The 24,518-nt window shown below is 37.0% G+C and overlaps 2 protein-coding genes and 1 pseudogene across 4 annotated transcripts in view; 2 read left to right on the top strand and 1 right to left on the bottom strand.

Annotated features, from left to right (window-relative positions):
• The window catches only part of LOC131681359 (uncharacterized), an 833,365-nt gene that overhangs the window by 11,178 nt on the left and 797,669 nt on the right, over positions 1-24,518 (top strand). The window lies entirely within an intron of this gene.
• LOC131679758 (uncharacterized) lies at positions 12,791-13,594 on the top strand. Its single transcript, XM_058960501.1, has one exon. It carries the CDS (start codon positions 12,791-12,793, stop codon positions 13,592-13,594), a length of 804 nt encoding a protein of 267 aa, XP_058816484.1.
• Positions 22,431-24,518, bottom strand: part of LOC131679756 (large ribosomal subunit protein uL1-like) — a 41,553-nt pseudogene continuing 39,465 nt past the window's right edge.

Raw genomic sequence — 24,518 nt, 5'->3', positions numbered from 1 at the left:
CGATGCAGTCTTGTCGAACAAAAGGAAGAAAGAAACGTAAGGACTGTTAGTAGTGGTTAGGCACAAAAGTGAGGCCCATCTAGTGCCAATGCACTTTTTAAACTAAACCATAGTATAAAACATACACACGTTTTCAGATATCGATGAACTGAGTCTAGTGATATATGACACTCGACTCTCCGGGGCTAGCTTAAAAAGTGAGTGAGTCTTCCTCATATGAAAAAGACATAAATGATTCCTATACGTTTCACGAATCCGTACGACTATCAAATGAATTTCTCTGATATGGCTACATACTGCGCAACAAGATGGGGAAAATGCAAAGATTTTGAAGATGTACACGGAACAGCCCGAATTACTATCATGTACCAAACAAACAAATCTACAAGTCATGAACCAAACCTGCCGTTTTCACTAGAGCTCGAAAAATTATAGTATGCACAAAATTTACGTTCGCCAGGCTACTGTATACGAAATACACAGTAGAAAACAATTGTCAGAGAAAACCATATCTGAGATAAATTAATCCATTGACGCATACTTTACATTTGTAGAGCACCTTTGGATTCATTCCAGAATGTTTTCCAAAAGTCCATAAGTAAAATGTTGCAATCCTGTTTCTGTACATTGTTATCAAGCAGAGTCATCTTTGAACGGTTTTTATGCTTTTTGTAAAGTCGGTCCATGTGCCGCCACGACGCAACGAAAACTATTCAAGCAATTAAAAGTTAATACCTAAAAGTACTGTTTAATGGTCACATTAAGTTCTTAGTTTCAAGTTTTTATTGGGAATTTAGAAACAGATTAAACCGCTATTAGAAATTGCACTGTTCGGAAAATTATTTGAAACGAAAAAACTTTCTTATATGAACTTTTGATTGATTCAGTAATGTTTGCTTGAATGGCCCAAGTAAAACAAATAGCTCAATCCCGCTATACGAAATCAACCTGCGGTAACGTCCAAGAGAACAATCGAAAGAAAATGTAAAAAAAAAACTTTTTTTTTTGTTTTAATAAAAATAAATATTTATTTTTCTTTTGCCCCCCACCCGTTCAGAAAAAAAATTTGTGCTTGGACATAATTTTTAAAAAAGTAATGGCCTTGGTGGATTTTTACTTCAACAAAATAACAATAATCTGTAAAAAATCTGAACTCTTAAAAGATCTTGGAAAAAAATTTAGTGGAAAAATTACTCTTATGTCCTGTCACAAATAAAGCCTTGTATCTTAACGGTTATTACAAAAGCTTCAATGCTGTTCCTTGCCGAAGTATTTACAATAACTTTGTTAACCCCTTCATGCCCATGTTGTTTGAGGACAACAATGGTTTTAAACAGCTACAACTTTTAATTGTGGCAAGACTTGATCACAAAAATAAGTAAGGCTAATAAATGTGACTATTGCCTTTCATTTGAGTATTGACAGAATCAGCTCTAGAACTGAAGTTATTGTAATTAGTCTGATTGGATTCCGATTGAGTAGTGCTGCCAGGTACAGTTTAGGTTGACGACGGAAAATAATTTTTCATATATCTTTGTTGTGTTTCAATATTATTGAAAACTGATAAAACTTATCAATTTGGACTGTCTTTGGCTTCATTTTACACGCAATTAAACTATTGTAAATATTCTAGGAGAATTGTATTGAGCATTGGAAGGCGAAAATTGAGCAGCTTTTAGCACTGCGAGGGAAACATCTTTCTTTATGAAAAAAGGCATTTCGTCTTTCTTGATCCTGCCGTTTTCAAGGAAAAATAGTTTTTTCTACATGCACTAGAAAAAAGTTGGGCATGAAAGGGTTAAAGACACCAACTCGCTATCCACAACCGTACGAAAAATTAATTTTGCATCTGACTTGTAGATGGATTAATCATCAAACCGCTTATTTCATAGAAGGAACATTTAAAAATTAATTCTTTAAAAGGGCTAATGAGATTTTTGTTAACATACTTATTTCGCTCATTATTCCGCTGCCGAGCTGAATTTCATGGAAAATACTCATGAAACAACATCTTTACCCTTGGTAGAATCAATTTCAAAGGTTTTCCATGTTGTAATTATAACAAATTAAGAGAAATCAGCAAAACAAAAGTTTGTTTACAAATCTGATTAGCTGTATTCAAAAGTTGATATTGATTAATTTGCATAAGAGCATTTATTTTTTGTCAGAGATTCTTTTTCACAGATGACAAATTTTTGGCAACTTTCCATAAATTTCACAGATTTCAATGTGGCAACCAAAATAAGGAGGAATTCGATATCAGAATTCCGCAGTAATCGAATGAAAAGTGGTGAGCACTTTCAAACGTAATCAGATGTCCAGTAGATAAGTCACAGAAGTGCAAAGAGGCAAGAAACGAGCCGGGTACAAGATTGCCAAAAAGTTAAAGTACTTTCTCTAAATGTTGCGAATAAATTACGACGAACAACTGATGTTTATTATTTTCCTTATAGCTCAAATTTCAGCAGCCCATTGTAGTTTTTTTTCCGGTCGACCAATCGTGTTGAGCAAACTTTTCAAATTTCTTATCTTTTATAATCCTTTCTCTCCTGTGCTGTGTGAGATAGCCTGACTGCCGCCGGGAGCAATAATTTCCCGACTGACCTATTGTCGTTGATAGCCAGCTCTGACAGCAGCCTGTACAGTTGCAACCCTTGTTGCCTCTAGACGGGAAGACGGGGTCAAATGGTCTTCTTAAAGTATTTACAACACATCTTATCAACAGAATGTTGATCGCGAAAATTTAATTATTAATATCGCTTATCCAACAATTTTTCCCTGGAACCGGCATTTGTATTGTTAGGTCTAAAAAATCGATTTCGATGTTTGAGATCGCACCATTACGTCAAATTTGAAGCTTTTAACCGGTTCTTAGGTCAAAAATCCAATAAATTTAGTTACCCTTATAGCCTTATTACTAGTTTTGTGTTTCAGATCGATACTGAGACAGCAGACTGTTTGCAGATTTGAAATCCACGCGCACCTAACCTTAGACAGAATGTCACGACGGGCGCCATTTTTTTCGCCTTGAAAAAAATGTAAATGAAGACCAAAATATAAGCTTTTTGAATAAAAAAAATTGTTTCCTTCTATGTTTTTTCATTGGCCCACAAACAAACCCAAATTTTTGCTTTCTTTTTGGTCATTTGAATGAGAACCTCTCCTTCAGAAGAACTCTAGTGGATCTGTGAAATTCTGTTTATTCTTCTGGGAAAGAATAATAATAATCAAAGACACATAGCCCTTCAAATGGCTGTGTTTGCAACTTTGGAGTTTTAATGAAAAATCTGTAGCTTTCGTTAACTAGTTATATGTTTTTCTCATTACTATCCTAATAGAAATAAATATTACAGTGTATAAGTATACACTTTCTACACTTTCTATTCCAGTTATAATTATTATAAACCATATAATTTGTTTACTTACCTAAATAACAGTTTATAGATTATACTAGTTAATGTAGCAATATAACAAATAGTAAATGTAAGATATTTTGTAATTTAACTGGTTCTGACGTCATTTACGAATCTATTGAAATTTTTCTTAATTTTTCGTCATTTTTTTAAGAAAAATGAGCGTGTGGAGTGTTTTGCAGGAAGGAAGGACCAGGGAATAATAAATTCGTTCGCATACCACCTGAAAAAATTGATTCATTCAAGTATAGGCAACACTCCCGGCAACTGGTTGCCCGGAGTTTAAATTGCATTTTTTACATACCAAGTACTTCCGATTTAATTCCACAAACGATAAATCTATCAAAAATTCTCGGCAGCCGGCTGCCCAGAACAACAAACACATGATAACATCTCTGAGAGTTGCATAGATCGTATAACTTATCAAGGTGAATCCAGATTTGTGTAACGCTTTACCCCATCCTACTAACAAAAACTCCTTCCCGTGGCAAACGTGGAGATGCAGAGGTATACACGGTCTCCATAACAACGTTTACCATACTAACATTCCTTTCCTTCCCCGATGACTGTAAGAACGTGACCGGCGCCGTTATTGACATTTTAAAGCATAGAACTCTCGAGACTTGTACATTGATGGTGGATTGCTACTCCCAGGCCCCATCTGTTGATTCTCTGTGCAATTTCGCTTGTTCTGGTCAATCACGGAGTAACAACTACGAATTGTGCGGTCATCATGCTCATGCTCATGCTCATGCTCATGCTCAATTTTTAAGGAATAAGAGAGTGAGGTCAATATTTTCGGCAAGATAAAGCAATCCCAAAAATTATATTTTTATGGAAAATTGAAGCCTGCTAATAAACAATGAAAATAAGCACTTGTTAGTTTGAATCCGATGAAAATTGCGAAAGTTATTCAATATTTTTGCAAAATAGCAATTTTTGTGTTTCTCTGGGTCAATATATTGAACCGTCTCGATTTCAATTTTTTCTAGGGCTTGTTTAGTAATATATGACTCTCTGTCAGAATCCTGTTAAACAAGTAAATGGAATTAAGGCGAATGACCCTTGGGGTTAAAGCCCAAATAAACAAACAAACAAACAAACAAGTAAATGGAATAATTTTGAAAGAATTTAATGTGGGGTAATATTCGAACTCGTTCATCCAAATGATTACAGACTTCTGATAACAATAATTTCAGGCTCAATGAAATTTTAAGTCATCGAATAATTGGTATGCAATACTGCGTGTAATATTTACAAGTGTATTACATAAAGTAACACTCTTATGATACAAAATTCGTTCTAAATTAAACCCGCACACGTTATAAAATTCGTATTTTGAAACGCTAGCTGCTCAACTGTGTTTTGTACAATGTTAATACGATTTATACGAATCCGTAGTTCGTATAGTACTACATACGTCCAGTATTATAAAATTAACAATTTGTAAAACTTTTAATTTGTGTTCCATCCTATTGCAACTAACAGTTCGTGTTTTGACATTATGTAGGACATCGAACAAGACTTATTTTAGGTTTAAAATCTCAAAATCTGAACTTAAGAATGATTTGAAGAACGTAGAATATTTTGTAATTGCACTTAAATGTTTTACGCAATATATTGTAGTATGTTGAAGTTTTGTGAACCAGTACAGTAAAATCGGTACATTGTAGAAGCCTATGTGAATCCAATATAATTTTAAATTATAAACTTCTAGACGTTTTAATAACGTAAAATAAATTGTTAGTGGAACAAAACGTGACGAAATAGGTGGATAAGTCATCATTTGTGAAGCTAGTACCCGAATTTAGCATTTTGCACAGCAATTAGCTTCCGATGTGTGCATCAAGGTATTGTGGAGCGTGCAGTTTACAACGTATTTTGTACATATACGATTCTGTATGACACATGTAAATATTATACGTATTTCACAATTCCAAATTTTTGATGACATTACTCCACTGAGCCTGAAATTATTGTTATCAGAAGTCTTTAGTCATTTGGATAAACGAGTTCGAATATTACCCCACATTATTTTTTTTCAAGATTCTTCCATTTACTTGTTTAACAGAATTCTGACAGAGAGTCCCTCATATATTGTTAAACAAGCCCTAGAAAAAATTGGAATCGAGGCCATTCAATAAGTTGACCCAGAGAAACACAAAATTGACATTTTACAAAAAATTTAAAAACTTTCGCCATTTTCATCAGATTCAAACTAACAAGTGATTATTTTCATTGGTTATTAGCAGGCTTTAATTTCCCATAAAATATAATTATTAGGATTGCTTTATCTTGCCAAAAATATTGACCACACTCTCTTTTCTTCAAAAAGTGACGAAAAATTAAGAAAAAGTTCAATTGATTCATAAATGACGTCAGAACCAGTAGTCGCACTAAAACAAAGTGTTCTAACGATCAAAAGTGAATTCAATTACCTTTAATTCAACATAATAATATTTCATATCAATTCACTACAACCGAAGATATTTGGATTTTACTAAACGTCATTTTAATTTTAAAGGTAACATTCATTTTTTCACTGTAACTTGAAAACTGTTCTACTGTAAATTTTTTGCGCCTCAATTTTGGACTCAGCGCACGATTTTACATTAAAAATGACCACTAGCTTATTTAGATTAGAAATGCTGTAAACTAGTGTAATTAGCATTGTGATTCTCCATATTATTTGTATTAATGCATCAGAATATTTTGTTATTAAGAGTATACCATCAGTGTATTAGTACCTACTATTCTTTTTTTATGATTGTCAATATTCAAAAATAATATTTGCTATTGTAACTGCATGCAGATTGATTATACTATTACAATATTTTTTTTATTTCTTTATATAACTGGTGAATTGCAATTCACACAATAAATTTTTATAACATAAACTAGTGAAAAATGTATGATACCGGATTGATATGATTTGCTCAAAGAAAACATAAGACACTATAATAATCTATTTTATTATAATATTATCTTATTATAATTTTACCTATACTCTGGTTCAAACAGGGTTGCTATGATTAATAATAAAATCCACTAGTTTTGAAGTCATGCTGCTTCTTTAGTTAATAACTTTTCTCGACGAATTTTCACAAACTCACAATGTTCCACGAATGTGTATAGTAGAAGAATACCTTTAGAAATATACAGTGTTCTCATGATTTTTTAAGGATTTATTTTCAATTTTAACCGATTTTCCATACTAATTTACTTATAAACTTTGAAAATTATTTTTGGAGGGTCCGTAGACACAACCGATCGGTACCAAAATTTGCACAATTACTGAGGGCCATAAAAGGAATCAGTAGAGCCTGGTTGAGCTATAAGTCAAAAATTGAACCAGTCTATTCTACATATCTCTCCTTTTCAATGAAACATACATCATAAAAACAATAACCACTTCTGATACGATTCAGCAATGGTTTTCGAAATAATAACGATACTTGATCAATATAATTTGAGTGTGTATAAAAACCTGCGCTATCGACACATAATTCAAATAGATCGATAAAACAGATTTATATGCATACTCAAATTATATTAATCAAGCTTCGTATTTATCTCGAAAACCATAGCTGAATCTTATCATAAATGGTTATTGGTTAATCAATTTTTTAGAATGGATTCTTGCAAACAAGGGATGATTCCGATTGCCCTAAAGCTACTGAATGACTTGAAACAGATAAATCGATCTGCGAACCGTTTCATTTATCAGTTCAATTTGCATTTCATTGTAGACCCTATCACTGTACAAAAAATATGACGATAAACTAACTATTTCTTGAACCATTGTTCGAAAAATATGGTAATGGTAATGCTACTTAACGATCTATTCAGTATATCGTCAGAACTCCGACTATGATAAATACTTGCCTCCAGACGGTTCGCGGTACCATCGGTTTACGATAGATTTGTACGATAGCGGTAATAATCAATGAAAAATTCTTAACACAACAAAATGATTTCGAGTAACGTTATTGTATGATACCATTCTATTCGGGAAACTACATCAACAATAGTTTATTCAAGCAAAACAATTTGGGCGCTAAAGGGTTAATTTGAAAGTTTAATTACACGAGCAATGGATACTTTTTTTTATCGCGGGCTGCCTTGAATTACAGTTTCAAAGTGAAAGTTTCCCATTGTGGACTTCTGAATGGCATGTTCTTACAGAAATTGTGAACCCTTTTGCGAAAACCATGGGACGCATTTTGCCCTGGGGATGCTTTTTACTCCGTCTACCCCTTCTAGTTTCAGTCATCAGGCACCCCCGTCTGAGTTATGGTTGTGACCTAGATCATTCTTTTTTTTCTAACGGTATTTTTGTATGTGTTCCCATGACAGTCAGCAGACGAAATAAGGAAGGAAAGGGGGTTGATTTGGACTGTTTTTCCCTTTCTTGGGTTTAATTTTCGGTTCCATTTGAGTTGTTAGTGTGGGAATCGGAAGGAAAATTGCTGCAAAGAGAGACATAACTTTACAAATCAATCGACCGTGTTGCTCGTTGGCAATGCTTTTGGTTATCATCATGCATCAGTCGGATTATCGATTGCTGAAACTAATTCTAGTTTTGCATTGTCCGAGAACGAAAGGATCTTCACTGAAAAAAAAATGTTTGTCCTTGGTTGGTAGAGATTTGGTACATCTAGCGTACGTGAATTTGTGACGAATGGATTCTAGCTATTTTTACAGGTGATTCTTTGCATAGAGGGAGTGGGATAATGACCCTACTGTCAAGACAAATCATTCATCATTAGTAAGAGACTGGCGAAGAGGAATTTAACGTATTCAAATGAGCACTTGTTGAAACTTCGAATTTCTGCACATTTAGATGCATCTTGTACTGAGACTATAATTCCAGTGTTTTACTAAACAGTGAACACTAGTTTGCAATTATCTACTTGATTAAAAATATGGTTGCGATCGGACACCGTTCTAGTTATTTGCAACATTCAATATCAATAACTTAAATATAACCCGAGGTTACACACAGATTCGAGTGTCTTTTAGATACCTATAAAAATTTTCAATCCGTTTTGGCCCTATATCCTGAGTGATATTTTCATATTTTAAACCATCCATTTTATCTACCACATCAATAGACGTCCCTGTTTTCAATATTTCATCGAACAAGAAACCACCCAAATCCGAAAGCTAAATATTTTCCATTCCCTTCTTCATTCAACTTTCGAAGCCCAAAATCACAATCAAAAACAGCAGTCTGTCTACACGCGGCAGAAAAATCTTCCTTCTCCAGCGGAATGCAAATTTTATGTCTGTTCTTATTATTTTAAACGACCGATTTCCACGAAACGTTTCCGGGCCGGGGTTGGTATGCGGGGTAAAATTTTCCACTTCGAAGTTCAGCCTGCCAGGGACTGCCGGATTGCGGGAACCAGCTGGGAAGTTTATACTACGGCATTTATTGGTACACAGCGGTTTAACGATTCGGGTCGCTGCTGGGATAGCCTCGGTGAGCACCAGTTTTGCCAGCACTTTCGATTTCGAGAAGGTTATTGGTTCTCTCACAAATTGTTCAAATGATCCGGAATGGAGTGCTGCTTTATGGCGATGGATAGTTTCAAAGTTGGGAATATTGAATTGTCTTTTCAATTGATTTAGTATTATTTTTACGGTTTTTTTCGGAAACCAAGGGCATGATATATTGATATTTTTATAGTCGTTCATTTGGCACGGCTCGATGAAGGAGTTAAATGAAAAAAAAATTGCAGAAATGAAAAGTAGATAACCTATCTTAACTAGAGCATTCTAAGGGGCACAGATCAATTGGACGTATTCAAACGAGCAGAAATCTGAATAGCTACATCATATTTTTTTTCTTTCTCAGGGCCGTCTGGAGTGCTTTAATCTTAACGTTTGTGCATGTAATCTTTCTCATGCAATTTCCTAATGGGAGACTACTTTATAGCAGTGCACCATGGGATAATCGATTTTTTTGGTCGAAAATCCTGAACTTATAAACCGTTAGTACTAGACATTCACTGTCTTTGGAATCAATTATCTACAATAAGTGCTCTTCCAGCTCCGAGTAACTTTTTGGGTATCATTTGGATCCTAGAACAACTGTGAATCTTCTTAGCTCGATCGGTGAAGTTATATTTTTGTGCCCATGGTTTGAAGTTTGCACGGGACTTCGTGTGGGGATATTGACTTTTACAAAATAATTCCAGGAGTCGCCCATATCATTCTAAAAATAAATCGCCATGCGCTTTTTATTGGAAACTAGCTAATGTATGGTTTTTTTGTTTTAGTTTTTCGGATTCTCCTTGTCAGTAACTAGCTAATATTCGTCGCGCGTTGCTGCGACTTTCAACGAAATAGGAGGAAAAAAAACACAATTTGTTCCGAAGTACCATATGGTGGGCAGATAATCCTTAACCGATAGCACACAAACACGCTTCATAACAAATGCCTACTATGTATAAATTTTGACGGCAATCGGTTGACCCGTAGATAGATAGATAGATAGATAGATAGATAGATATATCTAGACTAGATTTAACAAAGAAACAAAGTCTTAAAGACCGCAAAGGGATCTGACGCTTCTGAAAAAATTGATTAAGCAGATACTGTTACCGTTTTGGGTAACCAAATAATTATAATTATGTGTTGGCAGCGTAGGGAGATGTTTGATGTTCAGGTAGAGTGGAAGGCCCTCCACTGAACTGGAGCGTGGCGGAAAAGCTGAGAAAGGCGATAACAGAAATGAGAGCAATTTGGGTCTAATCGTGAGCGGGCCGGAGGAAACTGGGGAGAACGATCTCGACCTTCGAGGAAGACGGATGAGTAGTGTGAGCAAAAGTTCCAAAACCAAAAAAAACCATAAAAAGTTAGGTGAAGATCCCGATCGACGAGCCTCGAAGCAACTGAAGACCAACCCGTGCTACCCGTCAACCACCTCGTTTGGAAATCCATTGCCTGGTCGGGATTCCACAGGCCGTCCGGGTAAATCTCAAGGTTAAACCCCAAAGCCACGTATCGCGCACCATTCCTGAGGTGCTTGCCGCAACCCTCATAGTCATTGCCTCTTCATTACCTATCGTGAACCCGTGTTCTCGAAATCGACCGAACGACGTTCCGGATCCGTATTCGGCCCGCACCTGAAACCTCCTCTGACCACGTCACGGTCCTACATACCAACCGTACCCGGCGTCGCTCCGTCGTAGCCATCGCCATTATGATCACCGCAGCCGCCATCAGCATTGTTAACTTCAACCGCCACCGTATTCAATAAATTAAAATAAGGTACTCGACTCTCATCAGCAGAAGACAAAAGTTAAACCTGCAAGATATTATGCCTGTTCTAATGACCCTGCCACTTCTAGTTTTCCGATCTTTATACTTCACATCCTTGCTCTCACTTGAGTACTATGGCTCTTATTTCCATAACTTTCCCTACCCAGTAATCACTAGCTAATTGAATGTCGTTAAAATGTAAAAAAGGCCTAGATTTAGAATTTGACATCAATGCAAGTCAAGTCATGCAAAAAGCTTTCACACTATAACAAACGGTTGATAATGAATAGTCAATTATGCTAGCAGATGTTCATAACTTTATTTCCAAGAAATGAGATAAACTCTTACGTGTTTTATTTTTCCCGAAATAAAACTTACTCTCAAAGATTTATTTCATGTTTACATTTTACTATAATGCAATAAGTGTGTTTCGCAAGATTACATATCCAATTTTGACCACAATATAATGATTTTCACGTACCGTCGTGCGGGGTATCTTTGCGTATTTTTGATCAATTATTCAATTTTGACGAATTATAACTCCTTTAATAATTGATGGATTTGTATCATATCAGCACAGATTTATTGTCATCGTGCATGTGTTATTTATGCCAAATATGAGCAGAATTGGTTCTCACATAAAAAAGTTGTTCATATAGCGTTCAAAAACATTTTAAGTGGACTAGCTGGGGACTACTATGCACACTTCTTGAATTCGATATAAAATTAAAATTAACCAGTTTTATTTACTTTTATTGAAATATCATTAATTCATACTGATATCAAAGGCTTTTTCAACAATAAAACATCACCCATTTATCGCATATTCTAAAATGAGGGATTCATTTTAATTTAACATTTGCAACGCTACTTGTCAAAAAAACTTGAGTGGGTTGAGACTGCATATTGTTTTTCTTAGAGAGAAAAAAGGAAAATGATGAAAAATGGCGATGTCAGTTTATTTCTAGTATGTCGGAATAGGTTTTTAAGAGCATTTAAAGATTTTTTTGTATTATCAATTATAAAAATAGCCACACGGTGGAATTGAAAATTTCGCAAAATAAAAAAAAGTGAAATAAGGTGCTATTTATGACGTACATGTAAGTGCTAAATTGATGGCGTAATTAATACACAAGGCCACGTTCTCAAGTTATGCACTTTTTATGTCGTCAAGAATTTTGAAATAAAGGTTCGAAACCAGTTTTTTCACGGCCAAGATCACATTATTCCGAAACTACCAACTTTGGAGGCTCAATGTCTTCAAAGAAATTATCCAATATAATACACAGCATCTCTTAAAAAAACAATTTTGGTAATTAGTTCTCTTGGAAATAATTACTTCGGTAAGGTTGTTGATAATAATATTAAAAACAACTTTTTTAAAGATACAAAAATCTTCAAATGCTCATAAAAACCGATCCTGACGTACTAGAAATAAACGGAAAACGCCATTTTTCATCATTTTTGTTCTTCTTTCCGAAAATCAGTTTGTGGTCTCAGTACACTTAAGATTTTCGGTTTTGTCGAGCAGTCTCATTTTGAGAGCCTCCAATCACTTTTATCGACACTTGAAATTTTTTTTTGTTTTGGTAACAGTGTTAAGAAAAATGACAAAAGGCGTATGCAACATGGTTAAAAGACATGACTACAAATGTCAAAAATATAATAAAACTAATAAAAGCGCGTCTGTTTATAAATATAGAAAAACTAAAGTATGCAAAGTAGCCCCATATACTCAAGGTAGCCCCGCACGACGGTAGTGCTCTAAAACCTTTCGATATGGTATAGTGTTGCCGATGGACATGTAAACAAACATGTTTTTACACAAAACTTAGGGACAGGAAATTCCTGTTTCAGTACTATTTTTCAGGGAACTAAAAATTAGGAAAGCTTCTAATACTTATCATGAAGGGATCAAGGTATGTTGTGTGAGTTCTACTATTTAGTTACGGAGATAAATGACCCAGAATACTGCAGTGTCAGAGAGCGCCATACTGCGGCGATCTGAACTGAGATGCAGATTTTTGGGAGAGATGAAATCTATAGATGCAGAGAGCACGAATTCCGCCTTATGTGAAGTATTTCAGACCTGGGGGCTGCCTATTATAATGCAAAGCGACAACGGCCCGCCGTTTCAAAGCGCAGCTTTCATCGAGTTCTGGAAAGATAAAGGGATTGACATACGCAAGGCGATACCTCTCAGTCCTCAATCCAATGGAGCAATCGAAAGACAAAACCAGGGTATCACAAAAGCTCTGGCAGCTTCCAGGTTGGATGGTAGAAATTGGCGTCATGCTCTGCAAGAATATGTCCACCGGCATAATACACTGGTTCCTCACTCTCGACTTTCAGTGACACCTTTCGAATTGATGGTGGGCTGGAAGCATCGTGGTACGTTTCCCAGCCTATGGGGTAGTCCATCCAACAAGAAACTTGACCGTGATGAAATTCGAGAACGAGATACGGAATCGAAATTTTCGAGTAAAACGTATGCTGATTCAGTTCGGGGTGCTAAAGAGTCCGACATCAAAATTGGTGACGTGGTCCTGTTGGCTTGCCCTAAACGTACCAAAACAGATGCAACTTATTCTTCAGAGCGCTTCAGGGTAGTGGCTAGAGAAGGAGCAAAAGTGGTGGTAATTAGTCGCACAGGCGTACAATATGCAAGGAATGTACAGGAGGTTAAAAAAGATCCTGTTCTTGAAACAGCTGCAGAGCTGGCCGACGAGGAACTTGATAACCAAATAGATGAGGGCGGATTTCCAGCTTTGGAAAACGTTGCAGGAGCTCCGGAGGATGGCGAGTCTATTTTAATCCAGCAGGCGAATGAACCACGATCACTTCGTAGCCGGAAATCTATGAAACGTCCTTCCAGATTTAACGATAACTTCGTGTACCGTGTGTTCCACTAGACTTCTGAACGCAAAATGATTTTTTTTCACCCTGGTATGATATTATAACTTGTTTGAGAATGCTATGGAAACCATAGCGAGAAAATTTATCTAAGGAATAAATGTTGGAAAAAAAACTGAACTACTTTGTTTTTTTAATTCGCAAATTAGAAGAGTCAATAAAGGTGTGATATCATCAAACTCAACGCCTGGCCTATACTTTACCGTTTACCGATTACAAAATATCACACAGAGAGTACAGATGGGAAAGGATGTAGTGAATCCATTGGCATTAAAGAATAATAAAAAAAGTATTAATGAAAATATTATTGAATATTATTTAACATAAATAAACTTATTTAACAATTATAATGATAGCGTTCTAATAAATCTTCGGTGTCATGTGAAAAGGCATTCATTAGAAACACTAAGGAAAATAACATTAACAAGTATCAGGGTAGTTACTCCAAAATCAGCATTAAAAAAAAATTAAATTTCTTTTCGTGGGCATATAACTAAAAACTATATTAGCAATTTATTGACAGTAAAAATATTATATGTGTATATCCCAAGAAATTATATTATTTGATTAACGTGTACAGTGTACTACGCTGAATCTATTTGCGTGTATTTGTCATACATGAAATATTTCTGAAGGGCAGAAAAAGAGCAGGGGAAACGCAACATAAAACGCAAAGTCCTAGCCGGAAGTCGGGTAGCTTGGTAAAGGAGGGATATTGCTTCATTCAATGAACGATTTTCGAGAGCGACGGTTGCTAAAATTTTGCGTTCAGCTTTTAGAAATTTTAGCGAGGATACGACAGAAATCTTCGTAGCGGATAAATATTTTGATTCGATGAGCGTTTCTAAATGTTTCTCGCCTTTTTTTAGGTATCAAAGAAGAATGGAGACAATGCACATTACCAATACATAGTAAAACGAAACATACAGATGCCCTATTATCACAGATAACATTGAAGTGGTTCGTTAAAAAGGCTAGAAAAACGTATACGCAGAGTTAATCGAGAAACGTTAAAATCGAATGTTGAAGCTACCTGGTTAAAAATTCATTGCAGACCAGTGATGGCTCCATACATACTATAATTAGTGCGTCGAAATGGTAATCGTAACAAAATGTTGTGGCGTAATGCTCGAGTTGCGACGTTTATGTTGATTTATTCCAAAATAGCTGAGGCATCTATACGATCTTGCAGAGTGTCACCGATGAACAAAGCTCTTGCAGTATTCCTTCGAACATACAGGGGCTCTAGTTGAATCAGCTGTCACCGGTGTTCATAGCTAGATAGTCGGACAGGATCTCTCCAAGGCAATCTACGGAGCGCGAAGCGTAAAAAGCGACGCACAATTTCAATTCTCTCAATGCCATTATTATACTTTGGGCTCCGAAATATTCTAGAATTGATTGGTATAAAGAGCAGTACAGTAATTTGAGTCAATAAACATCCATAAAGTTTTTGGCTATCCTAAAAATGCGTCCCAGTGCTCGAGACACTTTACCAACTGCATAGGAGTAAACGTAAGTTGAGAATCCAGAATCACTCCCAGGACCTTCACGTGATTGACACGTTCGATTGCCGTTTCGAGTAGACGGTAGTTAAAATAGCTCGAATCCTTTTCCCGTGAAAATGATATTACCAAGTACTTCTTCGGGTTTATATACATTCTGTTCGTGTTACAGCAGTCAGCAAAAACATGAAGCTGCTGTTGGAGAAATCTGCAATCTTCAATTGAACAAATTAGACGAAAAATCTGGAGTTCATCCACGAAAAACAATCGTGGAGTCTTCAGAATTATATGTACATCATCGAAGTATATCAGAAACATAAACGGTCCCAAGTGGCTTCCTTGAGAAATTCCAGACGTAGAAGTGAATACAGGGGCCTGGCATTCTCCTATGACAACAGCTATCTCTCAGTCAGTGAGGTAGGATCGCAACCACTGCAAAACACCACTATTTATTCCAAATCTTTCCATTTTTTGCTATTGCGATATCGTAGTTTATCTTATCAGCCGGCAGATAAATTGGCGTGAATGACGGCGGAATGAGCGCGACTTTTAATACTCTCTGTTATGTAGGATGTTAAACATAACAGGTTAGACGCAGTGGACCGTCCAGACGTGAAGCCTTGTTGATCGTCACAGTGAGCCTGAAGAGGTTCTAAAATGACCAGATCGAAAAACTTCGAGACAGCACACAATGATGTTATTCCACGGTAATTATTGACGTCTAGCTTATCGCCCTTTTTATGGACTGAGAATATGTTCGCTGATTTACAGCAAGATGGAAAAATACTTCTAGCAATAGATGCTCTTAAGATCTGAGAAGCGTAGTAACCAAAACTTCAATGTGCCTTTTTAAAATAGCGGAGGGGAACCCGTTAGGTCCCGGATTGAATGATGACTTAAGTCGAGAGGAAGCTCTTGTAATCATCGTTGCATTGACATCGATAGCACCCAGAGTTTGGGCCACAAGTGGAGCTCTGCTAGCAACGAGTTCGATTTGCTCAGTAGTTAGTGCCTCATCTGTGAATACTTTCGTTAATTTTTCCAAAAAAAGTGCACATATGTCTCGAGATGTGATAGCTGCGTTCCCATTGAAAGTCATAGACGACGGCAGCCCAGATTCCTTGCGCTGCTCATTCGTATATTTCCAGAAACGTTTAGGATGCGACTTGAGAATACGCTGAATATTTTGCTGATATCGATAGAAATAGTATTGACTGGCTCGTTTATATGCATGGTTGAGACTGACGTAATAGTCTATGAGTGATATTGTATGATACTTGGTAAATCTTCGTAGGGCAGCTCTCTTAATAGACTTCAACCGTCGCAATGTACTCGTTTGCCATGGAGGGCCGGTTTGTCGATGGTGAACTTTCTTCGGAACGTACCTGTCAATAACGTACACCAGAACGTTGGAAAAAGTTTGAATTGCGGATTCGACATCTTCGAGGTCCAAAATATTTTCCCAATCGATGGTGAAGAAAAGGTCTGCGATACTGCGATGGTCGGCTTAACGGAAATCGTAGGTGACAGAAAGTCGTGAAATATCGAAATCATGCACCACAATGTTATCAATCGTAACGATCAATGGAGGATGATGCATCACTAGTTTTACTAGAGAAGAGGCGGAAACCTGATCGCTGGCAAAACAAAGATCGAGATGGCTGCTATTCTCATTGCCAATAGAATTGATTTGTAGTAACGTGGCTGAGCTATAACTGACAAGTAGCCTCACTGCACCTGGGTGGAGAACGGAATGGTCCGAACCCGGATAAAAGAATTCGTTGCGAGACTTCCATGAAATGCTAGGAAGATTAAAATCTCCTAGTACCATGATCTCAGCAACTGCGTTAGCGTCTTCGAGGATAGTAAAAATTGAGCTGCAATGTGCTTCAACATAATCGATATCACGAACGCGGTCGGGTGGAACATACAACGCACACTACTAGTACAACTTACGGTCCCCAAGCTCGATAATCGTCCAAACCTGCTCTAGGCAAGCCCAAGAAATATTCTCGAAGTTTGAAATAAATCGATTAAGTAGTTTTTGAATGGTAGTTAACACCGTAAATCGTGTTTTTTTTTTTTCCAGAAACGTTCTACAAAAAGCTTCGTCGCTTGTCGATATTCACATTGCATAGTTTTAAGAGGCTTATTACACTCGAATAAATGAATAGTCTGAAATCGTCCAATGTATCCAACGTTGGAAGGTGTTCAGGAGATCAGTCAACAGGTGTCTATTATTAGACGCGCATTGGACGATTTTGAGCCAATTGTTTGGGCTTCTCAATGAGTAACAATGCTATTACTAGAGTCAAACGCCTTGCGAATTGTCACATATTTACCTAGCAAACCTTGACATAGCCTATCATAAAACATCGAACCTTTCCTAAGAATCAACAGTGTGGCGTCTGGCAGTCGATTTGCCCGATGCACGAGCCAACCGACCGCCTGTTGCAAATTACGAATGTAAAATTGCAAATGAGCTCCTCTACAGTGACTTACAGCAAAAATCTGTTTCGTATTTTCCCGAGTACCCAACCGCCACCAACCGAAATGAATAATTTACCACCAGCAATGCAATTACCCAAGTTAGATCATAAAATTATGCAAACATCGCAAGACTGTTTTCACTGTAACACTCGTCTGTTCGATATAGGATCTCGTTCTCTGTCTCTCTCCTTGGATTCTGCATGAAATTTGCTTGCCGGTGTGGAGCAGGACAGCGCAGCGTCCAACTTGTTTGCTTCTGCTTTTGGCAGCCCCATCATGATGCTTATCAACCCCCCTGAATCGCAGGCGAGACTCTTCTAAACCAAGAATGACGATGAGGCCGATGGCGACGATGATGATGACCGGGCCGGTATTGAATTACGGTGGGGTCTTTCCCCACTTTCTCCCTTCTTCACGGCGCAGACTGTCGTTTATTCAACGGAAAAGAATACATAGTACACATCTTGAAGGAGTGGAGAAACGATTTTGACAAACTGCAAAGGCAGCAGTGAAGCTTTTGATGGACGGGCAAAGTAAGGAACGGTTTGACAGATGAACTTTGAGCAAATTAAGGTTAAGGGCGACGGTGTCGATGGTTGACGATTAAAAGGTTGTGGTGTCGTTTGATTCGAAAGGTGTGAGGTGACGGGGGAAAAGGAGGTTATTTGCATTTTCTGGTTAAGAAAAATGCAAAGATGAGAAACATTGGCGAACTTTTTAAATGATGATAGATTTGAGTCGATGTACTATGTCTAACTACAATGGTTACCTCCGGTGGATCTGGACGCTTCGAGGAAGTAACCAACTTCTCTAGATGAATTCATATCTGCTTCGTATAGATGCATTTCGTAATGATGAGAATCTACAGAAAAGTCCGGTGATTATTGACTTCAAGAGCTGCAAAATTGGTATACCCTGTTACAGAAGCTGAGCACGTTTTTAAAAGATAAATTGTGACAATTGTCAATTCCACTATATACGAAAAGTTGTACTGATACTATTCAATACTATAATCGCGGCGGAAACCTTTGTACAAACATGGAACAATTTGTTGAGTGTACCAATGATAGAGTCGAAAACCCAACTACTCAACTGTACGATCCAAAATTATTGTTGCAATATGTAAAAATTCTTTCCGTTAAGGAATAATAGAAAAAAATTTCACAGGCATTCTCAACGGTATTCGAGTGGTGCACCCCATTTCTTTCTTCGTGCTTATCCAATCTGGACATTTTTATTCTCATACCACGCTGTGTACTTATGACTACCAGCGCCACACGTGTCAATACTGTAAAAATCAGCACACTACAGAAAAACTACAGTAAAGGATCTGCACTACCGAAGACTACAAGTTGATCCGATTTCTTAATGAAAGGCATTCTAATATAAAGTGATGATTTGCTCCTTTTTCTCGTGTAGGCTTCGGATAGGAAATTTTCTGAAATTATTTGACTTTAAATGTTAAACAACTTATTCCCGAAGCCTCATATTAATATGCAACCTCCAAGAAAACTGTTCATAATAAAATAAGCTACGCGGCCTTATTTAACATTTAAAGCTCTCAGCGTTTTCAAAGCTACCGTCCATCGAATTCGGTATAATGCTGTCGCTTGATGAATGGCAGCAAAAACATTGGCCTTTATTATGGTGAGTAATTTATTCGCTTTTCACCGTAATTATAATACTGGGAATATAATGGTATACAATAGGTTGTGCTCAGGTTGAGTGAAGTTGCAAAACAGGGAATAAGAGAGTTAAACATCCTTTGAAATTTATGACAGTGCCGACACGACCACTCAATCTGTCTCTATCTAAATCATCTGAAGGAGTCGGTATCAGAACGGAAGCAACTTAATTACGCTGTTTAATTAAAGTTTTCATGAACCGACTCTGTCGATGCGAGTGGGTGGCGTGAACTGGCGCGGTATTTGTACGGCCGTACAGACACAAACACATACACCCGGCGATGGCAGCAACAAAGTGCCAAAGATTTGTCGTGTAACCGCAAGAAGGTGGCTCTAATCCGATGAAATGTGATACAGTTTGAGAGACGGCGTGGTTTCCCTGGTTTACGGAAGCAGTTGCATCTCAACAGCACCGTAGACGACCGTGATTGTCGTTTAAATCGTTCTTAGTGCTGTGCCATTAACGATGATGGTAGTATTGGTTCGGTGTTATAATGGGAGAACATTGGGCTGATGGTTTGTGGTTTCAAGAGTGCCTTCATACAACAAGGAATTTTGACGATTCAGTTTGTTTTACGATAATTATGTATTTGGTCAGCAGGCATCTCGCACAATGATGTGATACATTTTCAATGCGAAGTTTCAATAGAATGTAGAGATGCGGTTCAGGGGCGGATCCAGAAAAAATATATCGGAGGGGTTCTGAAATTTTGATTTTGAAATGTTCATTGTACAATTCGTAAGATGTAATAATCTAATTTAATTAAAATCATTTTTGGTATTTGATTTGATTTGGAACGAATTTTAGTTTAGAACGAATTAAAATAAAACTATTTTAAAATTTATCTCTCTGTTTTTTTTAATTGTAAGGGGACCTGGTTAAATTCGGACCTACACACTAAACTTTGATTTCCGAATATCAGCAAAATTTTGCTGAATTTTGCCCTGCTGAAATATCAGCAATACTTGCAGCAATAAATATTTCACTGAAATTACAGCAATTCAAAACTGTCAAAATTTGCTAAACTGTCAGCTTGAGCTTGAGCTTGTGCGACGACCCCTGGCTGCTACTCCGTTATCGATCTGGACTAGCTTAAGTTGCACGGGGAATCAGTAGATAATTATGCTTGGGAGTAGCAAAACATGTTTCAATGTGCAACTCGTGGTAATTCTAAAGTGTTTATTGATCAATACTGGCGCCGACCAGGCCAGAACGTAGATCGCGAAAGGAAAGGAAAGGAATGTTATTCTGATACTTGCTTTTGCTAGAGGTCGTATATACTACTGCGCACTTCACAAGTAACACGGAAGAAGGATAATTGTTAGTAAGTATACAAGTTGGATTCTACTTCTTCTTTACCGGCGCCAGAGAGCTGACTCCACTATCTGGCCTAGATATCGATCCTTCATCTCATTGACCGGAGACCAACGGCTTTACTTCCCTTCCGAAGGAAGACGTGACCACAGATTTTTTCACCTTAGAAAAATCTCAGAAAACGACCTCGGCTGGGATTGAACCCAGACCAACTGGGATGGGTGGCGGTGACGCTTACCACTCAACCACCGCCGCCGTCATTAAAAAATTACATCAGTTGTTATTCATCAAACTTCAATAAATCAATAAATCACACCAGTTGAATCATAGCTCTACCTAACTGCCCTAGGAAATCTAACTGTTTCTGTTCTCATACAAAATATCTGTTTATTATATTCACTTTATCTAAATGAAAAACTTTTCAGTTCCTCCCTAAGTTGTCTAATTTTCAATTTAGCGTCTTAAATCGAACTCAGCAGTCCACAATAGACCTTTCTTATCAGACCTGACCCCCTTTTTTCTTATTTTTTATCGATAGTTTTCATATTTTTATAAACATTTTTGTTTAAATGAGGCTTTTAGAAAAATTCCTGGATTTTTCATGAAATTTTAAAAATTGCAAATTGCAAGAATGTTGAATATTTTTTTCACCAAAGCAAGAATGGTGAGTCGCAAAATATGCGTTTCGGCAGCACTGTTCAGTATATTTTGTATCATTTTATCGGGAACACTGTAAATGAAGTGGTGAATCGCGGTACTATATTCATTCATAACTGAGTGAACCTCGCTCTGTCAAAATGGCTTTTTGTAAACAAAGTCTGCATGAAAATGTTTAACCTCACTTTCCTGACAGTTTCGGAGAGCTTGTTTCCATGGACAGATTCCACTCAGCACAAGGAACTCGGTTCGAATTGCTTTTAGATTCTAATACTATGTAAACAAGCTCGCCGACTCATTTTTTGAGCATTTTTACTGAGATGACTTCATCTTGTAATAATCCAACGCCGTCCTATTGCCATCGACCAAGCCAACCTTGCCAAACAGACAAAACCCAGCTAAGTCCTTTTTAGATGAACCTACAAAACATAATGTTCTACGCTAGGTGGTAGGTTGGCTGCGAATTGGACGATTTCATTATTCAAGCTGACGTCAAACACTGGCCGTTCACCGTTGTTAACTATTGCAGCAAATCAAAGAACGAGGTCGAGTTTCAGCCGAAAATGAACCGGAACTCTGGCTGGTTCTAGTTAATATACCGGCTCCAGTGACACAGCCGATTCCAACTTGAATATGTTGTGCCGCAATACTAAGTGGGACCAGCCAGAATTCCGGCTGAACATAACTGGGTAGAGTTCTTTAGAGTAAATTGACTAAAAATTCATGTCATTGGAGCTTCAGAAATACTCTAACTTGTTGAAAACCTGTTTAGATTACCAGCACTGTGCCAAAGCTGGTAAAGAAAAACCAACCGCCAGCATACGAGGGATCACGAAGTAATGTATAAATAACCAAAAGTGTTAACATAGCTGGGTTATAATGGGTTAAGAAATCATCAAAATAAAGCTATGTTGCTGTGTATTTGTTATTTCTCTGAGAATTAGAAACAAAAAAAACAAACGGCATAATCATTACTGATTAGAAGTAAACCGAATAACTTTACCACATTAACTGAATGTTTAAAAAGATATTTACATACAAAAATGAAGGCTTTCTTTCAATATTGATGATGAATAAGAATTGATTAACATTAGGTTTTATTGTTTTATTGCACAAGTGTCACGAATAATGATTCAAATTTGTAACAATTTTACTTACCAGAAAGCAACCTTTGCTGCTACCTCTAGTACAGCCGCTGGAAACTTGCTATTGTGGATTTAATGTGCAGCGAGCGAACGTTCAGCCAGTGCTTTTTCAGCAGCGAAATTGATGGACAGATGTACATTCAGATCCAGCTCGACCGAAGTCATTTTGAAGTGTCCAACAGCAACCGACAGGCACAAGACCTTTTTCATCTGGAATTTGATGGTTACCTTGACTTCGTCGATCCTCTACGTCATCGATTCGCTATGCGCCAACAGACTGGGGAACTTGCCAGCCTTGTTAAGACCCGGGCAGAGCAGACAGGGAATCTGCTAGACCAGTGATTTGGATGATAGGAAGGCATCATACTTCTTAGCTTGCTTCTTTACCAGCATTATGTTCTTCTTAATCTTCTTAAGAGCCTTGGCATCATGTATAAAACATTGCTTTTACTTCATGGCAGTGCTGCTGATCACCAAAAACATAAACCTACATTTTCAGACGCATAATGTACTTTAACCTGGAAAGAGAGAAACAAAATCCTCCATTAGTCATTTGGACAGTAAAAATAGAACTGATCTCATCGGCGAAAATCGGTCCAACACCAACTCACCTCCGGTACCGGTTTTAACAACCTGAGCGCAGATCCGTTCCCTCAAAACAAGGCGATTTCCTGATATCAGTACCCATAAGCAATCCGAGTGAATGACAAGCGTATCACTTCCAGTGTCCGATATTAGATATGAACCTACTTGACTACCGGAGAAGTGTGTCGTTTTGGGGATCCTAGCTCTCAGACCAATCTCGAGTTGCACCGTTTGCAAGAAGCGAAGATGGTTCACTCTTCAACACCTCATTGACGCACTCATACAGAATGTTATTCGATACGATAGCCAGAAATCGGACTGAAAATATACACGATTTCGCTGAAACTCATTTTGCCGAAATTGATATGCAGGTTAAAAAATTAATGTTATAAACAAAAATCTGGCATAAACAGAGCACTGAAATTTAAAAATATACTCACGTCAATTTGCTACAGCTATCCGCACTCAGTCGTCACTGCACGAGAAAAGAGACTTGTTGCTCTGTGTTGGTGTTTACCGTCTACCTCTACACCGAGCAAAATTTACATTGAATTTCCATAAATAAGACTTATGAATTTCAGACATAAGGCTTTTTAATGAATTTTATAAGTCTGTCTTATGATTTGGAGGGAAAATTATCGAAATGTGTCTCTTACTATTTTCATAAGATAGTCTTATGTAATTCTTGTAAATATCCGAATGAACGCCATAGGTGCCCATTTATGAAAATTGATAACATTTCTAAGTAGAAAATATGGTAGAAATAGTGGTTTTCATAAAACAGTCTTATGAAATTCATCACAATGTTTGAATGAATGCTATAAGTTTTTTATGGATATTATTGTGCATTTATATAAAAATTAGAACATGGCTCACATTTCTCGAGCGTTTTTAATAGAGTTAAAAAATTGACTGTCAAAATAAACCTTGGGAGGAAATTCGGGACAAAGAAACCGCCAAGGGTAGATCCCACCAGAAGATTGAAGAGAAAACTCATTCATTAAACATTAAAATTTGTACGTAATGAATAACGGTTCGTCGGTATTTCCCGGGAAACTGGATTTAGGCAGTGAGATTTACTACTGAATGATAATGATTATTACTTCTCAAATGACTTGGCTAGTTGGCCTTCTATGCCAGTACTGAATTCATAAGATGCAATTACGAACTTTTCACAAAAGTGATGTTAAAGAAAAATAAAATATAATTTTATAGAATCAATAACATATCTCATACGGGCTTCATAAGAAAAACTTCTTTAACGCATATATTGGAGCGGAGTCAAAAGACTGTCTTATGGAATACATGAAATTCTCAGGTGCTTTTTCCTTAGTGTACAGTTTGAGCACTGATGTTTTTGACAGTGTTGAATGAATTATTGTATCGCGGTTGCCAGATCGATTTATGCAATAGCATGCAGTATGAAACTGAAAAGTCTGCAAACTTTTGCAAGATACTTGAGGGAGGAAAGGAGTGCGATGATTTTTTAAATAATCCGAAATTTTAAATACTTCATGAAATTTAATGATAAAGGCTTTGTA

Source organism: Topomyia yanbarensis, chromosome 2 (genome assembly GCF_030247195.1).
Source record: "Topomyia yanbarensis strain Yona2022 chromosome 2, ASM3024719v1, whole genome shotgun sequence".
NCBI classification, from domain to species: domain Eukaryota; kingdom Metazoa; phylum Arthropoda; class Insecta; order Diptera; family Culicidae; genus Topomyia; species Topomyia yanbarensis.
Note: the sequence above shows the minus strand (reverse complement) of the source record. Positions and strands in the feature narration are given on the sequence as shown.